This window comes from Meles meles, chromosome 2, assembly GCF_922984935.1.
Source record: "Meles meles chromosome 2, mMelMel3.1 paternal haplotype, whole genome shotgun sequence".
Lineage (NCBI taxonomy): Eukaryota > Metazoa > Chordata > Mammalia > Carnivora > Mustelidae > Meles > Meles meles.
Window position 1 is genome coordinate 72368770 of NC_060067.1, and position 22038 is coordinate 72390807.

Below are 22038 nucleotides of genomic sequence, written 5' to 3' on the forward strand. Positions count from 1 at the left end.
ACTGCATCTGAAACTAATGATGTACTGTATGTTGGCTAATTGGGTTTAAATTTTAAAAATCTTAAAAATGTATGCCCTCAGAAAGACTTGGAAGCAACTGTTCATAGCGGCCTGATTCACAACAGCCAAACACTGGAAATAATCCGATGTTCCTCAGCTTGTGAGTAGATAAGCCAACTGGGATACATCCGCCCAATGGAATACTATCCAGCAATAAAAAGAAATGAACTATTGATACATGCAGCGTCAGGGACAAATCTCAAAATGAGTTTACTGAGTGAAAGGAACCCGACACCAGAGAGTCCACACTATAAAATGGCATTATAAAAAATGCACCTGAAACTAGAGCCCTGCTTCTTCGCTGGGAGTGATTTTGCCTCTCCAGCGACATTTGGCAATGTCTGGCAATGTCTGGCACCGTTTTGGGTTGTCACAGCTGGGGAGAGGGAGGTACTACTGGCATTCTGTGGGTATAAATCGAGGCGCTGCTAAACATGCTACAATTCCCAGGACGTTCCCCCACCCAACAGGGAATTATCCACCCCTAAATGTCCATTATACCAGGGTTGAAAAAATCTGATAGTTATTTAGAAAAAACAGACAGATCAGATGTCACCTTGGGGCAGTAACAGAAGGATTGATTGACGGTAAGGGGCGCTGGGAAGGAAATAGAAGTACTCACTATTTCAAAACACCCTCAGGATTATAATGGTAGTTGCACAGATATATACACAGATATATCCATCAGAGCCCATCAAATTATACACTATTTTTTTTTTATTTCAAATAGGCTCCATGTATAACATGGGGCTCAAACTCATGACCCTGAGATCCAGAGTCACATGCTCTGCAAACTGAACCAGCCAGCTGCTCCAAATTATACACTTTAAACGGATGCAATTTATTGCAGGTAAATTATGCTTCAAAAATGTTGATTTAAAAAAAAAAAGTGTATCCAGTGGTGCAGCTCCTGAGCTTGCACCCACTATTCTGATATTGCCAGAGCTGTCTTGCTTCTGCTAGGGAAGCCACCAGCACTGAGGCTACCTAGGAACTCACGTTCCTCCCCATTCTGATTCTGTTGAAACCACTGCCAACACTTCCAGAACCCACAACCCAAACCAGAAGTATGGTAGCTTCCGTCCTCCTCCTGCTTTCCAATCTCCTTGGCAGGACCTCACATAAGCCTGCTGGCAAAGGAGTCTGGGAAATGCAGCACCCAGTCTTCTAGCTCCCCATGAACCCGAAGAGGGCAGGCAGGGTGCGGAGTAGCTATGAGCTGCTTCCAGCACATAGCTCACCATCGTCCAATATCCTGAGCTACAGTCCAATCCACATGCCTTGACGTATACTCTGATGATGCCTCGTCACACTGGGTCCCCTGAAAAGAGTGCCGTTTTCCCTCCTCCCCATACTTCCCAGTGCCAGTTAGATCTCACCACTGGTTTACCTGTGACCTACTTCATGAACCCCTTTGGTTACCCAGTTGGAGGCAAAATTCTCCCCACCCCTCTGTTTCTTTAGCATTTTATTTATATTGCCTTTAGCAAGTATCACCTTGAATTAAACTTGGGTTGAGCAAGTCTTACTAGATCAAATTCAACATAAAAGTAGAGTCTGCTTTAGTTCATCTTTATTTCCTCACAGCTCATCTCCAGTGTTGGGTACCTGTCTAATAAGGTGTTCAGTAAATACACGTTGAATAAAAGAGTGGTTAAATAAATTGATGAATAAATGAAGTCTGTAGATAATTCTATACAATTATAAAAATGGATACATCTGTATATTTGCCTACCTCTCTAAATCTATCTGGAAGCTTGCACTTTTCTTTACTTTTTTTAAATTCCAATTATATTTACATTTATCAAGAACCTTCCATATATCAGATACTATGCTTAATACTTAAGGTTTTCTGTAGGTTGTACTAATGGGAGATTGTAAAATAGCTATTAATAATGTTAATAAATGTTCACTAGGCTTTATATCCCTTTCTGCACAAACTAATATGAAACTATCACAAAAGGCTCATTGTCCCTTCTTTTGGCACTTAATGAGGAATTACTCGATGAATGAACTGTTCACGAAATCTGTAAGGAGTTTGAGCAACTGGACGAAATCATTCCCCTCCTGTGTGAAATGTCACAAGGACGGAAAACCAATGACAAAGAGATAAAAGCAAAGTGAAATCATAATGATGTGATCTTAGTATATAAGCTTCCCAGGAATTCTCCTTCACCAAGTTCGCATAAAAATAATGCTCTAAACCTTCCCACCTGAACGGGAAGAACGAATTTTTCCCATTTGACCTCAACACACGTCTATTTATCATTATGGAGCAAGAACTTAAAGAGGCCAAGGCGCTGGTTTTATCAGAACAATTTCAAAGTGACCTAGCCAGATGGATAAATTTATAATGAATACTTTTCTTTTTTAAAAGATTTTATTTATTTGTCAGAGAGAGAGAGAGAGCCCAAGCGGTGTAGCAGCAAGCAGAGAGAGAAGCAGGTTCCCCACTGAGCAGGGAACCCAATACGGGGCTCGCTCCCAGAACTCCGGGATCATGACCTGAGCCGAAGACAGATGCATAACCAGCTGAGCCACCCAGGTGTCCCGAGATGGACTAATTTATATTGTAGCCCTGGAATACTTAGTTCCCAGAGGTGGCCAAGTGTTGTCTGTAAGAACAGCGTAACAGCCACATAAAGATCTGACAGCTCTGTGTTCCAGAAAGGCATAGTTGCCAATATCACAGGCTTGGGTAGAGATTCCATTTCTGCCTCTTTCTGTGCACTTGACTTTGGACAAGTTGGCTTTACCTGTGAAATGTGTAGCAGTCATCGGGGTCATCATACACCTACTTCAGAATGTCATTGTGAGGAGTGCCTGGGCGGCTTCATTTGTTAAGCCACTGCCTTCGGCTCAGGTCATGATCGCAGAGACCCGGGATCCAGTCCCACACAGAGTCCCACATCAGGCCCCCGGCTCCGCAGAGAGTCTGCTTTTCCCTCTGACCTTCTCCCCTGTCATGCTCTCTCTCTCTCTTACTCTCTCAAATAAGTAAATAAAATCTTTTTTTTTTTAATGTTATTTTGAGACGTGTAGTCAACACATTCTAGCTATTATTGATATTATCGCACAGCCTCTGAGCAAAGTGGCCCTTGGGCCTGCCATTCTCACAGCAGAAGCCCCTCCCGAGAGGGAAGATTTAAACCGAATCAGAAGTTGATCTCCTCAGAAATTCTTGTTAGGCAAAAGAGATAAGGCAAGGGATCCTTGCGAAAGGGACACATTTCCTTATTAAAAACACTCTGCATTTGAAGTTGAACTAACTTGCCCACCAAGATTATGACAGGGAGTACGTAGCCAGTGCCTCGGCTCTAAAATATCACATTTCTGAGAAGAAATGATAAGATAATATTGTAAGTCAGCAGGTCTGGTTGAGCCCCCCTCCTGTGGTGCTCTTGCATCATACAGAGGTGATTGGAAATGATGTCTTGTTTTCAAGAAGATAAGCATTGGTCGCAGTGGATGAAAGGGTGCCAATTTTCTCTGAGACCTTATTTTTCAAGTACATGGGGGAAAAATAAGCTTTTATGCAATGCAGAGCAGCTCCCAGCATGTAACCCCAGACCTCCTGGAGAATCGGGATACCTGGGGGACTGTATTCATCACCACCTTATTTTCCTTCAACACAGAGAACAGTTACTCTGAGGGCAATGTTTGTTCATTCTTAACAGAGGAGGACTTGTTCCAGCCCGCTACTGCTCTACGCCTTCTCTCATAAGACAGGCAGTAAATATCAAACCTCATTCTGGGAAGGATAATTTTCTGCTTGAGCTTTGAATAACCATCATAAAGAAAAAAGTAGGAAAGCAGTGATTTCATATGAAAAGTGTCATGTCAAGTAAATAGAACATATAGGCAGTGAAATGTAAACCAAAATATGCATTGAAAAGAAAGGCAAGCCACTCTTTTTGCATACGGCAGCGTGTTCTCCAACTCACCCAGGATGCAAAATCTCTTCAGTGAATGGTTCTTAGCGTTTTTGTGGTTCTGTAAGAATCTAGTGAAAGCAGTCCTCATACCAGAAAAATGTTTGTATGCGTATGACCATAAAAGCATGTATGGAATTTTAGGTACCTGGGTGCCCCCGCAAGTCCACTAACCCTCAGGTTAAGAAGTTCACCAAGAAGTATAGATATAGTCAAGTTCATGGATTCTGGAGTCAGGTCTAGGCTCAAATTCTACTTCTAAGTCTTACTTGCAGTGTAAGCTCAGGTTTTTAACCTTTCTGAGCTCTAGTTTTATTGCCTGAAAATAGAAATAATACTTGTCATAGGTTGATTTTGAATATTAAATTAGATAATCTGTTTAAATACTTAGTGTAATCCTAGGCATGTACTAAATACTCAATAAGCATTAAGATTGTTATTAGCTAATAAAATACCAAACTTGAGCCCTACAGTGGCCAGAGAGAACTTTAGTTCAAGTTCAGTGCTACAGACATCTGCCAAGTGCATCCTATTTCGGGAGGAGCATGGTGGGATTCTGAAATGAGAACGCTGACAGGGGCGTAGGGCTGAGCCAGGGAAGTGCCAGGGCCAGACGAGGTATGCCCAGCACCAGATGATGCAGATCTCAGGGTCTTCTGTTCTCAGGAGGGAACTTGGTAATGCAGGCACATTTTATTATACACCCTTATACCAAACCCACAGCAGAACTACAACTGCAATGCCCATTTCACAAAGGGAAACTGTGAGTCTTTAGGTAATTTTTTATATATTAAGAAAGAGATAAGCCAAAGATATTTATAATTTATGGATTAAATGGAATAAGTCCCAACACTAAGAATTTTTTGGTTAATCACAGTTAGGCTACTGCTGGATTGTACTTACAATTACATGTGGAAATGTATGAAAGCAGTAGTTAGGGGTCAAGAAAACAGGTTACAAAGCTCCATGTAAAATGGAGTCTTTTCTGCCCACCCTCTCATCAGATGCTCATTAATACTGTGATAAAGACACTCAAGGCTGTGAAATTAGATGACAGAGTTAGCCTTAAAACCCACCCAGCCAAATCAGCAATACTCACAGTATCTCGTTTCCTTGGGTATGGATTGTTAATGGTGAGTCAGTGTCTATGAAGGAGGTAAAACAGAATATATTTAAAAGAAAAGAAGGAAATGAATCAATGACAGGGTATTCTCTGACCATTTTCAGGCTCTTTCGGAGCTTACCCTCCTCTGGTGTTCTCCTGCCCTCCCCCTAAATATGAGGTTTTCAGCTGATCTCTCTACATGGCCAAGTACCATGAACCAGGACAGCAGACTGTTAGACGGCTGTGGGGACCCAGACCCTCTTTGACTTGAGCTAAGCGGGGCAGCCCTTCCTCTGTTCCCCTCAATTATTTTGTTCCAGGAATTGGGCATATATTGCCAGGTATTTATTTTTCCAAGGTAAATTTCAAATCTAAATTTGTATGTAAAGTATCCTGACATTTAAATATTGGTAACTAATTCATACTTTAAAAGAAAACATGGCACAGACAGAACGAATCATGTTGGCGGCATGAGTTTGAGTTTTTGGCAGTAGGTCTCAGTGTTCCGGGGAGATCTGTCCCTGGTGTTTTTCTCAATAATCTTTAGCTGGAAACACCTCATTTACTCTCCTGGTTTCAAATTGCTGAAGCCTCTCACTTCACGTATTTCCCTCCCTACTTCTGTATCTAGCTGCCGACCCCATCTCCCTTTGCGAGTCTCAAGGGCTTCTCAAACATGGCACACGCAAAACTGAACTCCTAATCTCTCCCCACTGGTTCAAGTTCCAGTTCCTCCTGCTGAATAAGTGGTACCTATATTGCTCAAGAAATGTGGGGGTAGGGAGTGCCTGGGTGGCTCAGTGGGTTAATCCTCTGCCTTCAGCTGGGGCCCTGATCCCAGGGTCCTGGGATCTAGCCCTGCATCCGGCTCTCTGCTCAGCAGGGAGCCTGCTTCCTCCTCTCTCTCTCTGCCTGCCTCTCTGCCTACTTGTGATCTCTGTCTGTCAAATAAATAAAATCTTAAAAAAAAAAAAGAAAGAAAGAAATGTGGGGGTTATCCTTCACTTTCTCCTCTCTTGCCACCCTTGCCCAGCCCATATACAGAAGTATATCCTCCTCCTGAAGTATATCCTCCTCCTAAAGTATTTCTTCAGTGTGTCCCTTATCTCCACCCCTGCTGCTGTACCAAGCCATCGTCACGTTTTGTCTGTTTTGCTACAATAGTTTCCTCCAGATTCCCTCCACCCTTTGTCCTACTGATCTGTTCTTCACTTAACAGCGAGGTGATCTTTTAAAATATTAAGTGGATCCTATCGCTCTCTGTTTCAGATCTCTCCATGTCTTTACAATGCATGAAATCCAAGGGAAGAAAGTAGGTCAAGTAGGTGTAATACTATTGTATCCAGTGGACTGAGAGTATTTTTTTTTTCCGTCTGTGAAACAGGTGTCAAGATACCTACATCAAAGGGTTGTTGTGAGGATGCAGTAAAAGCCAATGTTATTTCTGCATTCCTTTTATATCAGCTTTTGCAGGGAAGGAGGTAATATTCCATGAACATTTATATTGTTAATAGCTACTTTACACTCCCCAATTAGTACCACCTACAGAGAACCTTCTAAATGTTTTAGTGACAGTGGGTTTCCTTTGTATTATTGTGGCCTCAAAGTAAAACATCTGCCTTAATTAAAAGATAAAGCCCTGCTTTTAAAAATTATGGCACAAACTAAGTTCAATTAAAAACACAGGATGGGGACGCCTGGGTGGCTCAGTGGGTTAAGCCGCTGCCTTCGGCTCGGGTCATGATCCCAGGGTCCTGGGATCGAGTTCCGCATGATCTCCTTGCTCGGCAGGGAGCCTGCTTCTCTCTCCACCTCTGCCTGCCTGTGTGCTCTCTCTCTCTCTCCTTCTCTCTGACAAATAAATAAAATTTAAAAAAAAAATTAAAAAAAAAACAGGATGGAGTAAAAAAATAATTTCAAATGTCTTCAGATCTTTTTTTTTTAAGTTTTGACATGGAAAATGATTAGCTGATATGCTTGATGCGATGCTACATTGTAAAAATTGCGCCGCTTTTTGGCAAGTATCTATTTCATTGATTCGAATTCATCTTTGCCTGGAGCCGTGCAGGACGGTCAGTTTCCAAAACAGCATCATGAATTCAGCAGCCGTAGTTCCATCCATCCCCATGGCCTTTCTTTCGATTCCCAAGTTCCAATTTAGAAAACCCCACAGTGGGAACGAGTCCTTGAAATCTGCAGAGGCTTGAAAAGCCAGAAGTGAAGATGAGAAGTGAAGTAAAGTGAAGTGAAGTGAAGGTGAGAAGCTGCCACTGCAGGTTACATGGACCTATCTTGATAGAACTCTGACTAACCCAGCCCTTCATCTGGGCTGCCTTTGTTTTTGTTTTTTGTTTTAACTAGATATTTATGAAAGTCATAGAACCACTCCATGATGAGCTCCTTGGTTGACTTACAGTGTAATTGCGAGCTGAAAATTTTGGCTGCTCATGAGCTGAATTTGTTCATGGACCACTTGGGGGGGGGGGGGAGAGGGAGAAGAAGAGAGATTATATCTTTATAATTTAACCCTCATTTTTTTATCTCCAAGAATAAGAACAATTTAGTTCACTACACATCAAGTAGTGAATTCTCCTGTTTAGTATATGTTTGTATTAAATATACAACAGATCTTTTTTGATTAAGAAAAGAATGTTTTCTTTTTTTTTAAGATTTTATTTATTTATTTGACAGAGACAGAGATCACAAGTAGGCAGAGTAGCAGGCGGGGGTGGTGGGGGGGAAGCAGGCTCCCCGCTGAGCAGAGATCCCGATGCGGGGCTCGATCCCAGGACCCTAGAACCATGACCCGAGCCGAAGGCAGAGGGTTTAGCCCACTGAGCCACCCAGGTGCCCCAAGAAAAGAATGTTTTCAATTAAAAAAAAACAATAATTTGGAGGGTTGTGCTGAAAGAGAGGCTTATAACTTTGTTCCTTGGTGGGAATTCTTGTAAATATTCATTGAGAAAGCAACAGGTAGGAAAGACTGTGCTGGGGTGATATCAGCCTGTATAGGTACAAACTTTAACCATAAGGGACTTTGAGATCTCCAGCCCAAACTCATTTTATAGACAACTAAACTTTAGTCCTAGAGGGCAGAGTGATTTAGACAAAGTAACATGTGTAGTTACTATAGCTGAGGCTAGAATAGTTTCATGAAGTAAAACAGGTTCCCAGTTCTCATGCGTAGAATTCTATTTCTCCTTGTAAAGGTGATGCTTTAGGAGAGTGCTGAGTGAAACGAGTAGATTGAATGTATGAAACACTTCCAGCCTCTCCTAAAACCCCACATAAACTATAGCAAAGGGATTTTGTAGGGTGTAGACCAACATGGACAGGGAAAAGGTAAAAAGAGACAATAACAAGATCTGGGCAACTGGGGAAAAAAAAAAACCAAAAACGGATGAAGGGCCAAGGATTTAGTGGATCTGAGAAACAGAGCGAGCTCCTGTGTCCAGCTGTGCAGGTTGTGCACCATCCCACTCTAGTGGAGACTGCTCACTCAGACTCCAAAGTGTAGGCTTTCCCTGGAGTGGGGCTGAGCAGAGCCTGCACAGCAGCAAGCCAGAGTCCTGTGGAGAAAACAAATGCAAAACAGCCATAAAGGAAGGGAGAACTATCCCAATTTGCAAAAAGAATTCCCCAAAGTCAGGGATTGAAAGTACCAGGTGGCTCTGGAAAAGAGGATAAATGGAAAGGAAGTGCATGTGCACAATTAAAAACAGTAGGTTTTTATTTGTACAGGTACAGATATAGGCTTCATCAGCCTAGAATGTATTTTGTTGTTAAGTGTGGGGCAGGGATCCAATTCTGCCTTTTTTCTAAATGACTAGTTTCATTGAATATTTGTTGAGTGCCCCCATTTTCAAATACTAAATACTTCTATCTGCCGAGAACTGCTTCCAAAGTCTTATTCTAGCCGGGGTCTGTCCAATTACTATGAGCCTCATCCATTTATGGGCCTAGGAAACCTATTAGAGTTCAGTCTTTAGGTTGCATATATTCCTGTGAAACAGCCCATTTCTCTCAAGCTGATTCTTAAGGCCATAACTTTTTGTTAGTTCTGTTTGTCTCCTTTTAAATATCTTTTTTTAAAAGATTTTATTTATTTATTTGACAGGCAGAGATCACAAATAGGCAGAGAAACAGGCAGAGAGAGAGGGGGAAGCAGGCTCCCTGCTGAGCAGAGAGCCGGATGCGGGGCTCGATCCCAGGACCCTGGGATCATGACCTGAGCCGAAGGCAGAGGCTTTAACCCACTGAGCCACCCAGGTGCCCCTCCTTCTAAATAGCTTAAGAATTCATTGTCTTTTCACATGAAAAAATGCTCCACATCACTCGGCATCAGGGAAATACAAATCAAAACCACGATGAGATACTACCTCACACCAGTCAGAATAGCTAAAATTAATAAGTCAGGAAACAACAGATGCTGGCGAGGATGTGGAGAAAAGGGAGCCCTCTTACACTGTTGGTGGGAATGCAAGGTGGGGTAGCCACTCTGGAAAACAGCATGGAGGTTCCTCAAAAGGTTAAAAATAGAGCTACCCTATGACCCAGCAATCGCACTATTGAGTATTTATACAAAGAAAACAAGCATAGTGGTCCGAAGGGGCACCTGCACTCCAATGTTTATAGCCAGCAATGTCCACAATAGCCAAACTATGGAAAGAGCTCAGATGTCTCTCAACAGATGAATGGATAAAGAAGATGTAATACACACACACACACACACACACACACACACACACACACACACATACACGCACACGGGAATACTATTCAAGCCATCAACAAGAATGAAATCTTGCCATTTGCAATGATACGGATCAAACTAGAGGATATTAAGCAAAGCAAAATAAGTCAGTCAGAGAAAGACAAACATCATACGATTTCACTCTGATGTCGAATTTAAGAAACAAAACAGATGAACATAGGGGATGGGAAGGGAAATAAAAAGATGAAAACAGAGAAGGGGATAAACCATAAGAGATTCTTAACTATAGGATACAAGCTGGGGGTTGCTGGAGGAGAGGAGGGGACATGGGTAACTGGGTGATGGGCACTAAGGAGGGCATGGGATGGGATGAGCACAGGGCCATCATATGCAACTGCTGAATCTAAATTGTTTCTGAAACTAATAATACACTATATGTTAAGTAAACTGGATTTAAATTTTAAAAAATTCATGTCTTTCATAAAACTAATATATCCTCCTTAACTGTGCGTCAACATGAAATAAATCCTATCAGTGATTATCAGAGCAAAAGTATTACAACCACCAGCTTTTTCTGTGCTTAGTCTTCCAGTTGTGGGTTTCTTCAGTAGGATAATGGGACATGCAAGCTCTTTGGTTTTAAAGCTACCTTTTTTAAAAGCCTCCCTTCAGAGTCCCTAGCTTGACCTTGCACTCCAGTCATATTTAAATATGACCTATTATTATATGATGTATTATATGACATGTTATTATATGACGTATTAAAGACTCCCATCTGTACAAGGCTCCCGATTGTTCTCAGACATATCTATCTATACATACTATTGCTACTGCTTAAGGGACACTTCCTTCTCAATCTTCTGACTAGAATAGGAGTTCTCCTTGAGGACTCATTGTAGACATTGTCCCCAATGGGAAGCCTTCTGAGTCAGCAGTGGGTCACATAGCCCTCTCCCCTCTCCCCTGCTCCGCAGCTGCATCTTCCGGCATCATGCACATCCCACTGAGCTGGGACTGACTCTGTCCTGGAGGGCCTGCTTACTGGACAATAAGCTCCTTGAAGACAGGAATCATCTCGCTCTTACTGACGTCCCTCTCATCGAGCCCAATCCTTGGTACATAGTGGGGACTCACTGCATCTGAGGGAATGAATGATATTTGTTCCCTGCAGAATGTTTGGAAGTAAAACTGGAAAAAAAAAATTTTTTTTAAGAAAATGACTATAAATCCCCAAATTTGAGACAACTCTTCTAGCACTGTTGGCTTCCTGGCTTCTGGTTAACTTTCTCTGTCAGCCTCACTGCATATAAAGCTTTGATACTTCAGTTCTCACTTAAAAGAATACTGTGAACATTTTCTTATGTAACTTCAAGTTCTTTGGAAGTATCACTTTAGTTGTTACAAGAAGATGGTGCTCTAGAAGCAACACACGTTCCTTAGGTATTCTACATTGTTCGATTTTGTCACTTGAGATGTTTTGCTGCTATAAATTGTGCTTGAGTGAATATTTTTGCATGGATACTTATGATACATTCTGGAAATGAAATTACTGAGTGAAAATGTCACAGTGCTACATGGAGTGTATCAAAGTACCTGCCTCAGTGTAATGCTATGTTTCTTTAAGAGTGAAGATTTTATTCAAAACAAAAAAAAAAGTAGCTCATTTTTACCTTATAGTTATTGGTCATTTATATTGTATTGCTCTATCATAGCGACCTGGGCCCACTTTTCTGGTTAGTTTTTCTTACTGATTTCAAAGCTATATGTTGAAAATGCAGCCCTTTGGGAAATGCTCGCAAGTATTTCAGATTTGATGTGTGCCTTTTGATCTTATTTTTCATGTACTTTTTAAAGATTTTATTTATTTATTTGACAGGCAGAGATCACAAGCAGGGAGAGCGGCAGGCAGAGAGAGAAAGGGAGAATCAGGCTCCCTGCCAGGGAGCCCAATGCAGGGCTCAATCCCAGCACCATGGGATCATGACCTGAGCCGAGGTAGAGGCCCAACCCACTGAGACACCCAGGCGCCCCTTATTTTTCATGTTTTTAATATTTTTTGAATTTTATGCACATTTATCAATCTGTTCTTCTGTGAATTGCTCAACTGCTTTTCCACATAGAGTTTCTTGCCCTACTTTGATAAATTAGGTATTTTCTATGTAGACATACACTTATAAAATATATCTATATTTTATAGCTATATTAGTTTCTTCTTTACATTTAATTTATTTGGAGCTTATTTGGGGCTATCGTGTGAGATGAGGCTCTAAATAGTTTCTGGTTTTTATGTTTTGGTTTTGGGCTTTGTTTCTGTTTTTACTAAATAGCCAATTTTTCTAATACTGTCTCTCGGCCATCAAAGAGATGTTCCTAAAGACAATCATATAAAATAACCAGCCTCCAAAGACATAGTTAAGTGTTGACCATGAACTTTGCTTTCTCCTCCCAGGCGAGCAGGAGCCAGCTGTAAGCAGTGATTCTGACATCTCGCTGATTATGGCAATGGAAGTTGGACTGTCTGATGTAGAACTTTCCACTGACCAAGACTGCGAAGAGGTTAAGTCTTGAAATGGTGACTATAGAACAAAGGGGTGGTAGGACCCAAGGGGAAGGGAGGGAGGAGGACCTCAAGAATTGGACCCGGCTACACACACCTCCGGCACCACTCGGTAACTCCACGGCACTCCGCTCAAGAATGGTAATGAAAGCAATATCCAAAGTCACGTTAATCAGGAAGCCATCTCTCCATCTGTACAACAGTCCATGGCCTTGGCAGCTGGGAAGTCGAAAGCTGATTTTCCCTCCCATGTCCTTGTAGACACACTTCGGGAGCTCCTAAAACAGACCGAAAGGACACGCTTAGGGCTTCTTAGTTTTATTTCCTTTTCTTCCAGGTCTTGTTTTGTTGTTTGGGGAATGTTGTTTGATTTCTTTGGCAGTTTCTTTCTAAAGACTGTGTGCAGTTTACATGATGTCCACCCCTTCGGTTGACTCCAGCTCTTGTACAGAGTTCTGTTTCGAAGCAGCAGTTCCTGCTGTGACCGGTTTGTACGCTGTCTCTGAGATGAATGGCCTTGACATCTCGGCATGAAGTGTGCTTGGCTTTGAGACGTGCCTCGGCACCCCGAAACGGTCTGAGGCCAGCTTTCCTTAAGAATCTACGTTCTTTCAAGTGGATCTTAAAGATCCTAGCTGCCAGAGACCCCAACACTAAGGTCTGAATCCACTGAGACTACCACTCGTTATTTGCATTCACATCACACTGGCTCCCACTTGCCAGGCTCTGTTAATGGCCCCCGTGACGAGAGAAGAAAGCTTCATTTTTGCCTGGATCTTACAGTGTTTGACTGAAATTCCAAACTCAGAATTCCCCTCCTGGGCTGTAGTGCTGTTCTTCATGACTGTAGGGCTTGTAGCTGGGACCACAAGCCCAGTTTTAAGACCAGTCACCACATATTCTTCCCAAAAGCAAAATGTCTGTTATAGTGGTGTCCCCAAGGCTGAAACAGTCTTTCGTTCCTTCCACAAGTGGCTTCTGTAGGTGATGGAGGCTTCTGTACCAGTCCTCTGGGAACCCAGTGTCAAACACACTGGGTTCTCCCAGGTGTGGGAGCACCTGGGTTTTCCCTTAATCCCAACACACTTGTGTTAAACCTCACCAGACCTCAAGAAAGGGTTCATGGGAATCCTTGGCAGCTTGCTTCCTGGGCTCTCCAAGTACATCTAAATCTCAAGTGAGGAAGGAAATGTGATCTGATAAACCATTTGGTCTAAAAAGTACAGCATGGGGAATTTGCTAACCAAGTCTCCTAATGGAGAGAGACAAAGAGGGAGAGGAAGAGGCATCTAATGGATACTGAAACCCACCGGCCGGCATTTTTAAACTACTTATGTTTTTATTCTTTTTTTTTTTTTTTTGGTAACGATGACAGAGATGTGCTATTTTTTCAGTGGGGAGTTTTGTAATTCATTTAGACTATCCACATGCAGAGATGACTAAGGCAGTGAATGGTTTCCCTGGACAATCACGGATCACCTCACCCTCTGTCAGAAGGCAATGGCGGCTGCATGGGTTACTAAGAAGGAAGGCTTTTCTCACTGAGTTATTTACATCTTTAACAAGGCTTTTCCACCTCATTACACTAACACTCATCCAAAAACCAGAGCTGGGCTGTGTCGTAAATCTCCGCTGCCTGCTGAAACGTAGAGTGGATGTCACGGGAGTGGATGGCAGACTACTGGTCGCTCTCCCCCCACTACGCCCCCCGACTCCCATCTTTAATGATTTCCTATTCGATGCTTTCTAAGTAGGCAGCAAGGCAAGGAAAATGATGACCACCTTCAGAAATGTCACAGCTCTCTGGGAGTCTCACACTTCCTATAATGAAACCCAGTGTCAGTGTGTGAAGGCAGGCAGGGAGGAGTGAAGACCGCACTGAACCGGAGTCCGGAGTCCGGGCTGAGTCACGTGTTTGCTGAGCCTCACCTTCTCCCTCTGCGAAATGAAGGAGTTTCACGAGATGATGGCCAGGTCTCCTTCTGGCCTTGAGACTGCTAATGAGCTTTCTGCCCCGGGAGAGGGGCAGCGGGGGGTGGGGTGTCCATTTTTTGGCAGATGGCGATGACATATAGCTGACTTCATACCTTGGGGACGCAGTTCCTTGACACATAACGTACACAAATGGCTTTGGTGCTGAGAATGACTATCGAGATGATTCAAGGTTGAAGTCCAAGTAGGAGTGGTTTTGTTTTGCCTGGTTTTAAAACAGCTGTTAGTTACAGAGTCTGTAATCTCCGGATACCTTCAAATTCTAGTCCTCGGTCTGGGATTCTTCGTCTCAGAGTGTTTCTTGTTCTTGGTCAGCATAGCATTACACTGTGTACCCTTGAGTCAGCTCTACCTGAAGCACACGGGTATTAACTTATGTCAAGTGGAATTAGAAGGATAATCCAACAGCAAAAGAAATAAAATTGTATTCCATACCCAGGAGAGAAAATGCCCTTTGGACTATACTTCTCCATATGATGAGTGTTGTCTCTTTCGGCCGGTGACCAGATAAATCAGGAATCGGTTGCCTTTGTACACCATAACTGTGGCCCTCTATAGGATACTGAATAGATGAGGAGGGGCCCAGAGCAGAGTAAGGGGCATCTGAGTGCGCTTTTACCCCAAGGAGATTCTGCTGCAAAATCCCTGAGCCCAAGAGGCTCTCCATTTTCCAAAGGTTTGTTTTCAGAGGATTTTCCTGTGGCTTTGGTGGTTTAAAAAAAAAAAAAAAGTTTAACCAGCATAGAAGGGTTTAAAAGAAATGAAAAACTTCTCCCATAGCCTTCTTCACCACCACCCCCCCCCCAAGAGTAAATTCTGAGCTGGGAACCCTCTAGAAGCATATGCAAACTTCATGCGTATTTACAGATGCGCATTCCTCTATAATGAGTGTCCAGACCAGCACTATCCAATAGAAACATAATGCAAGTCACCCATGTAAATTTTACATTTTCTACTGGCTGCATTTTACAAAGTAAAGAGGAACGCTTCAAAATAATTGTAATAATATATGTAATCTTTTTGTCTCAATGTGTAAAAACCATAAATGAAATCTTGTACATTCTTTTTTGTACGAAATCCTCTAAACCCATAGTGTGTTTAAGCTTCCAGAATGCCTCATTTTGGGCTCGCTACATCGCCAGCCCTGTGTCAACAGCCACATGTGGCCCATGGCTCCCAGCTGGATAGCACAGGTGCAGAGCTACTCCAGCATTCTCGCAAGATCCCCTGACCCTTGCAAAGAAAAAAAAAAAAAAATTAAAACCTAATTACCTCCAGAGAGAACTAGACTCCACCCAAGTTGCCTAATGAGAGCCCCAAAGATCTGTTTGTTTTATGACAAGTAAATAGTCAGGCCATGCTTTTTGAAATTTCTGCCCGACCTTTCTCCCCATACACTGATGTCCATTACTATTACTGTTACTTTGCCGACCAGTTTTTTTTTTTTTAAGTCACACAAACCATGTTGATTTGGTGCTGAAACAAAATTGTCTCCCTCACTTCTATGACAAACCCTTAGACTGGTATGTGGCACTCGGGAGCCAAGAAGAATTCCATCCAACTTCACCTCAACCCCTAGTTCTCCTACTTCCCGGCTGGCAGAAGGCCTTTTCCCAGTGCCAGTGCCCCCTGGGGATTTGAGGGGGAAAAGTGGGAAGTTACCTAGTGACTCCAAGTACAAGACTCTGAATAGCCTTATGGAGAAGAAGTCTTTGGGGTTGTGACCACCCAGCCCTATTGGGTGAATCGTGACTGCTGCCCGCTGCCAGCTCTCAGCTCAGAAGTCAGCATCCTCTCTCACCCCAAGACTGTGGGCAAGAGAGGGAGCATTTCCATTTCCTCAGGAGAACGGAGAGTCACCTCTAGGAATTGCCTCTTCCATGTGACTGATCTTCTGAGAGGAATGAGCCCTGATCGTGAATACAGCAGCTAACCATTGATTTCGTCTCCAGGGCTTGGTTACCCCTGAAATAGTAACCCCATCACCTAGGCAGGAAGAAGGGGAGTTGGGAGAAGCAGAAAGTGAATAGCAGAGGGGCACCTGGCTGGCTCAGTCGGTAGAGCATGCGATTCTTGATCTTGGGGGTGTGAGTTCGAGCCCCACATTGGATGTAGAGATTACTTTCAAAAAATCCTAAAAAAAAAAAGATAGTGGCAAAACCACCTACCTTTTCTGACATCACCTCATCATGATGGTAACCATGGAGGCAAATCCCTGCCCAAAGATTGTTTTCAGCATTTCCCTCATTCTGGACATTCACGGGTCTGGGTTGGGTTATGTCAGAAACTACAGTGCCTGAGGGCTGCTTCAGACCATGCGGCATATCTGCGGCCACCAGACCTTCAGAACCAAAAATGGTGACAGATAGCCTGACATGGGGTTCTTTTTTATCTATGAGTTGTGTTTAGGTGAAAATTCCTGCAGAGCATAAAAAATAAGTGGCATTTAGTTATCCATGGAGTGCATCACCTGGATTGAAAACAAAATCTCATTAAATCAAAGCTCTTTCAGAAAATCTGAGATATATTGGGGTGCCTGGGTGGCTCAGTGGCTTAAAGCCTCTGCCTTCGGTCAGGTCATGATCTCAGGGTCCTGGGATCGAGCCCCGCATCAGTCTCTCTGCTCCGCAGGGAGCCTGCTTCCTCCTCTCTCTCTGCCTGCCTCTCTGCCTAGTTGTGATTTCTCTCTGTCAAATAAATAAAATATTTAAAAAAAAAAAAAAAGAAAATCTGAAATACGGAGTCACATCTTCTGTGGAGCAAGGACCCAGCCACCTGTGGTACTGTGGCCCCTGCAGCAATTTCCAGTGGCATTTTTTATATGGTGGCGCTTAGATCTCTTTCCCTTTTCCCCTGTATGTGTGTGTGTGTATCTGGCTTTCATTGACTGCTGTCTCTTTCTGTACACACACCTACACACAACCTTTTCCCATCTTTGGGACAAAAAAAAAACCTTGGTGGCTTTGGATCTGTAGACTTATCATTATTGTGATTACCATTGTTACTGTTGTTGGTGTTTTTCTTTTATTGTGTGGCAATGTCTATATTTGCACTTCTGATGAGGAAAACCAGTTTACTCTAAAGGCAAATTAACTGCCTCCAAAATGGAGTTAGCCGTGTTTTCACTTCTCCTAGCACTAATTTAATCACAGACCACTATAGCTATTGCCTTTTTCTCAGGCTCCCTTGCCAATAAAGTCTCCTAGGCAGATAATGGCCAAGTCACAATTCCAGAATGCTGTCGAGATCTGTTATGTTCTACCTTGAGCATTTGTGACCTTCCTAGTCCACCAGAGGCCCCTGAGGTTAAGACTTCTTAGAAAAATGTAAAGTGTCCAGACCATATCCCATGTCCACTCATGCTTCTTAACTCCACTTCCTAGCACAAGAACTTCCTCTTTGTTAAGGAATCCAAAGGCCATTTTTTCCTTAAGACTGAAAAAAAGACGCAAAGAAACCATTCTCCTAAGGTGAGGGACAAAGGTTCCTTGCGCAGTGCTGTGTGTCACAGACATGTAATTGACGATGGCAGGAGGTGGGAATACTAGCCCTCAGGAAGTGAGAAAGGATGTCTGAACATGAACATGGGCACTCTTTCCAAATAAATGCTCATCCCCTAGGTTTAGAGCTGACCCCATGTTTTTGGGTATGTGTGTGTGTATATGTGTGTGTTTCAAGGAGTTTAACACTCATGAGTTAAACACTCATGGTTGCAAAGAAGGTCAGGTTGCCTGAAAGATAAATTAATTCTGAGAAACAAAATGAGTTTCTCAGCATCACTTACCTCTTCTCTTTGCCTTCTTGTCTCCCCATCTCACAGCTCCAGGCCCTTTGTAATAGGAGCAGCAATTTGTAAAAAAAAAAAAAAATTAAAAATTAAAAATAAATCCATAGATTGGTCGCCACGCTTCCACTTTGACCCTTATGATGACACAAATTATCCCAAAACAAAAGAGGTGATTCCGGGTCCTATACGTAGATCCTTATTTACCAAACCATTTAAGGACAAAACCTGCTTTTTGTGCAAAGAACCCGATGAGGTCACTCGCATCTCTCTTTATCACCCTGTGAACTATGTCTGCTTCAATCAAGTGGCTTTTTCAGGAATCTCAGTGATCAAAGACCTTTTCATCCTTGTGATCCTCTTGATTGATATTTGTACTTACTACAGAGCTATTCGCTCCCTGAGAAATGTTTGTTGATGATCATGATGAGGCAAGAACCAGTCTCGTAAGGGGTCCACAGGTCTGTACTGAGCAAGGGAGAACTGGGGAGAAGGTAGCTAGCTCCACCCAAGGTATCCAGAACCGCCGCTGGCAGAACGTCTGTGGTCTTGTCACCCGTACTGAAATGAAAGGCTTAGAGAAGCAGGAAAATGTGAGGGCCATGTGTGCTGTGTAAACCAAAGACCGATCACCATCCAAATGGACACATGTTCTTCCATTGCCTCATTTAATTTTCTCCTAACGGTCTCGTAAATAAAAGCAAAGGTGGGTTGCCTAGTCAGACGAAACTGTGAAACCTTAGGGGGTTTTCTCTTGCAGGCTGGAGATGACCCTTACTAAATCCAGAAATCTAAAAAAAAAGTATCGTGGCCTTAGTACCACACCATCTTTCAAGTCTGGTGTTTCGTCTCCTTTTTCCCCTCAAAAAGTTTTAGACAAAACTAGCGCTTTATTGTACTCGGAATTATTGTTCTCTTTGAGAATGTGAAGATTTTCAATAGCCAAAGAATTTTCATGTGAGAGAGCTTCTTAATTAGAGTGTATCCCGCGCTTTTGAAGAAAATACCAAACTATTGCCTGTGCGAAGAGACAGCGGAGCAGTTGGAGGAAGCTTGCCAGCATAGGAGCTTTCTGTTGGCATCTGTGGTCCCTCCTGGTCAGTAGGCTGTTCTAGCAAGGGGGCGGGGCGCCCTCTGCTGGAGGAATCGCCGTTCTGTCAGCCAGTTAATTTGACTTGGGTCACCATTTCCTCAAGGACTAGTTACTTGCCTTTCCTCACACAGTTTCCGTCTATCAAAAGAGGAAAGAATGTCGCAAGCTCGGAAAAGTTGAAGGAGAGCCCCACAGAAGACCTTATTGTCCGCAGCCCTTTCTTCTGCCAAATGTCAAAGCATATCGTTAGCTCTGTTGGCAAAGGAGATGCCTCTGGCTGGAATGTTTGTGCAGAGTTGGAAGGCAAGGGCCTGAGTGTTTTGTAACTTATCTCAACTCTCTTCTTGTCAAGTCACAAAGGAAGATCAATAAACAGACTTCTTTCATATGAATGTAAATGGTGTGAAATACTGACGTGTTTTGTACATGTACATAATAATATATTTACTTCCCGCTTTCACATTAGTAATCTGAAATGGCTGTACCATTTTATAATTAGAAAGAGATGTAGGGGGTGGGGGAGGGTTGGAGGGGCTGTTATTTTTATAGCGGGATGTCCCTTATATTTAGAAAACTTGAAGTAATTTTGTACTTGTGAAAAGTTACATTCCATTCATTTCCTCAAAAATAATGGAACTTGTTCTTTGAAATATTCATGAGCTGGGAGGATGACTATTCTAGTTTCCAGGGGAGCCTCCCAAGCAGTGTATATGTGATACCCAATTTTGTAGACTGCAGACCATGACCAGCAATTGCCATTTCAGTAATGTGAAAAGAAAAAAAAAAAAAAAACTGACTTCTTTTAATCCCTTTGTATATAACACATTGTTTTCACCGGGGGGGGGGGGGGGGGGGGGGAGAAATGCTACAAAGAATTTACCATTATAAAATATTCAGAAATGGCACCATAAATCAATCTCTAGTATTTCCCTGCTGGCAAGAAGAAAATCCAGTGGATTTGTCTTTCCTCCCTATACATGAACTTGTGTGCTTTAGTCATGTCAGGTAGAATTTCACTTTGGCCAGTTCGCAGATCACACACGTGGTGGTGCCGTCCTGCCATTTACCCATCCTCCACGTTCAGATCCAGGGACAGCTTCCTGGATTTATTTGCCACATGACTCAAAAATCACAGAAATGATCACTGATAGCATTTGCATGGGTAGCTTTTAATTTGGACCTTGGTTAGCTCTTCATTGCCGAGAACTTAAGTAGTGGATTACGTAGTCTGTTTACCAAGACATCGTCTTCTGTACAAAGTCACAGGTATATTTAAATGATTGTGAAGGCGGTGTTGGTTTGGGGTTTGGGGGTGGGGTGGGGGTGGGGGAAGAGGGTGGTATAAATCTCTCTTTCCTTTTTCCCCACCTCAGGCACCCACCTTACTCCTTCCAGAGCACTTTATATCTCTCTTGAAATACACAGAAGTTTTTAAAACTGTCTTTAAAGGGATTTATTTGTCTTCTGTTGGGAGACATGGACTTTTATTTTGCTTTATTCTATTATCTATGTGTTTGGAGAGCATAAACAGTCTGTCTCATACTGGGCTGGTAATGAAATATTAAGGACGATAGTTGGAAACACTCAACCGTACAACATGGCTATTTTTGTTATTTAGAAGATTATCATGTAAATAAGTGCAATCGTGTTCTTATGTACTGGTAAAAAAAAATGCAACTATAAAGATTTGAAAAGGATTGTGAATTCCAGGAAATTTCATTGCAAAATTTTGTTCGGTTTTGTTTCTAATAAAATGGAACCAGATGCCCGTGTTCATGTCATCCATATTTCCTAACCACGTTGGCTCGTCTTGAGTTCCAAAGGCGGCACTATGGATTTTAATACATTGGTATTCACCATTGAATCATGATTGTGTTTTAAAAACATTAAAATGAGAGGGGCGCCTGGGTGGCTCAGTGGGTTAAGCCGCTGCCTTCGGCTCAGGTCATGATCCCAGGGTCCTGGCATCGAGTCCTGCATCGGACTCTCTGCTCAGCAGGGAGCCTGCTTCCCTCTCTCTCTCTGCCTGCCTCCCTATCTACTTGTGATCTCTCTCTGTCAAATAAATTTTTTTAAAAATCTTTAAAATAAAAAAAACATTAAAATGAGAGATTTTAATAACTGTCTTATTTCTCTCTGGGACCAGGCACCCAACCTCTTTTTAGCTCTGTTCCTCTAAGTGAAGTGACTAGAAGATTTTGAGCAGGGGCACCTGAGTAACTCAGGCGGTTGATCTTCTGCCTTCAACTCAGGTCATGATCCCATGGTCCAGGGATCGAGTCCTGGGATCGAGTCCCACATCGGGCTCCCTGCTCAGTGGGGCATCTGCTTCTCCTGGTCCTGCCCCTCACCCTGCTTGTGTGACTCTCTCTCTGTGTCTCCAATAAATAAATAAAATCTTTATTTAAAAAAAAAAAGATTTGGGACAATTCCGAAGAAGAATGGCATCTGAATTAGCCCAAGGGACTGTTCCATGGGAACTGAGCATTATTGCCCATGACCTTGAGCAGGTGTTACCTCAAGCGGAGTATACCAGATGGGCTGGGGTCGCAAGGTCTTTTTTCTATATTTACTTAAACTTTTCTAAAGGATTTTTTTAAAAGATTTTTTTTTATTTATTTGACAGACAGAGATCACAGGTAGGCAGAGAGGCAGGCAGAGAGAAAGGAAGGGAAGCAGGCTCCCTGCTGAGCAGAGAGCCCAACGCGGGGCTCGATCCCAGGACCCTGAGATCATGACCTGAGCCGAAGGCAGAGGCTTTAACCCACTGAGCCACCCAGGCGCCCCTTCTAAAGGATTTT

General features: G+C 42.8%; 1 protein-coding gene across 1 annotated transcript in view; it reads left to right on the forward strand.

Moving 5' to 3' along the window:
• Positions 1 to 21001, forward strand: part of RNF150 (ring finger protein 150) — a 274139-nt gene extending 253138 nt beyond the window's left edge. The window contains exon 7 of the mRNA XM_045997796.1: positions 12261 to 21001. Coding sequence (XP_045853752.1) covers positions 12261 to 12379 — 119 coding nt within the window. The 3' untranslated portion in view covers positions 12380 to 21001. The remainder of the gene's footprint in view (positions 1 to 12260) is intronic.
• The last annotated feature ends 1037 nt before the right edge of the window (positions 21002 to 22038 follow it).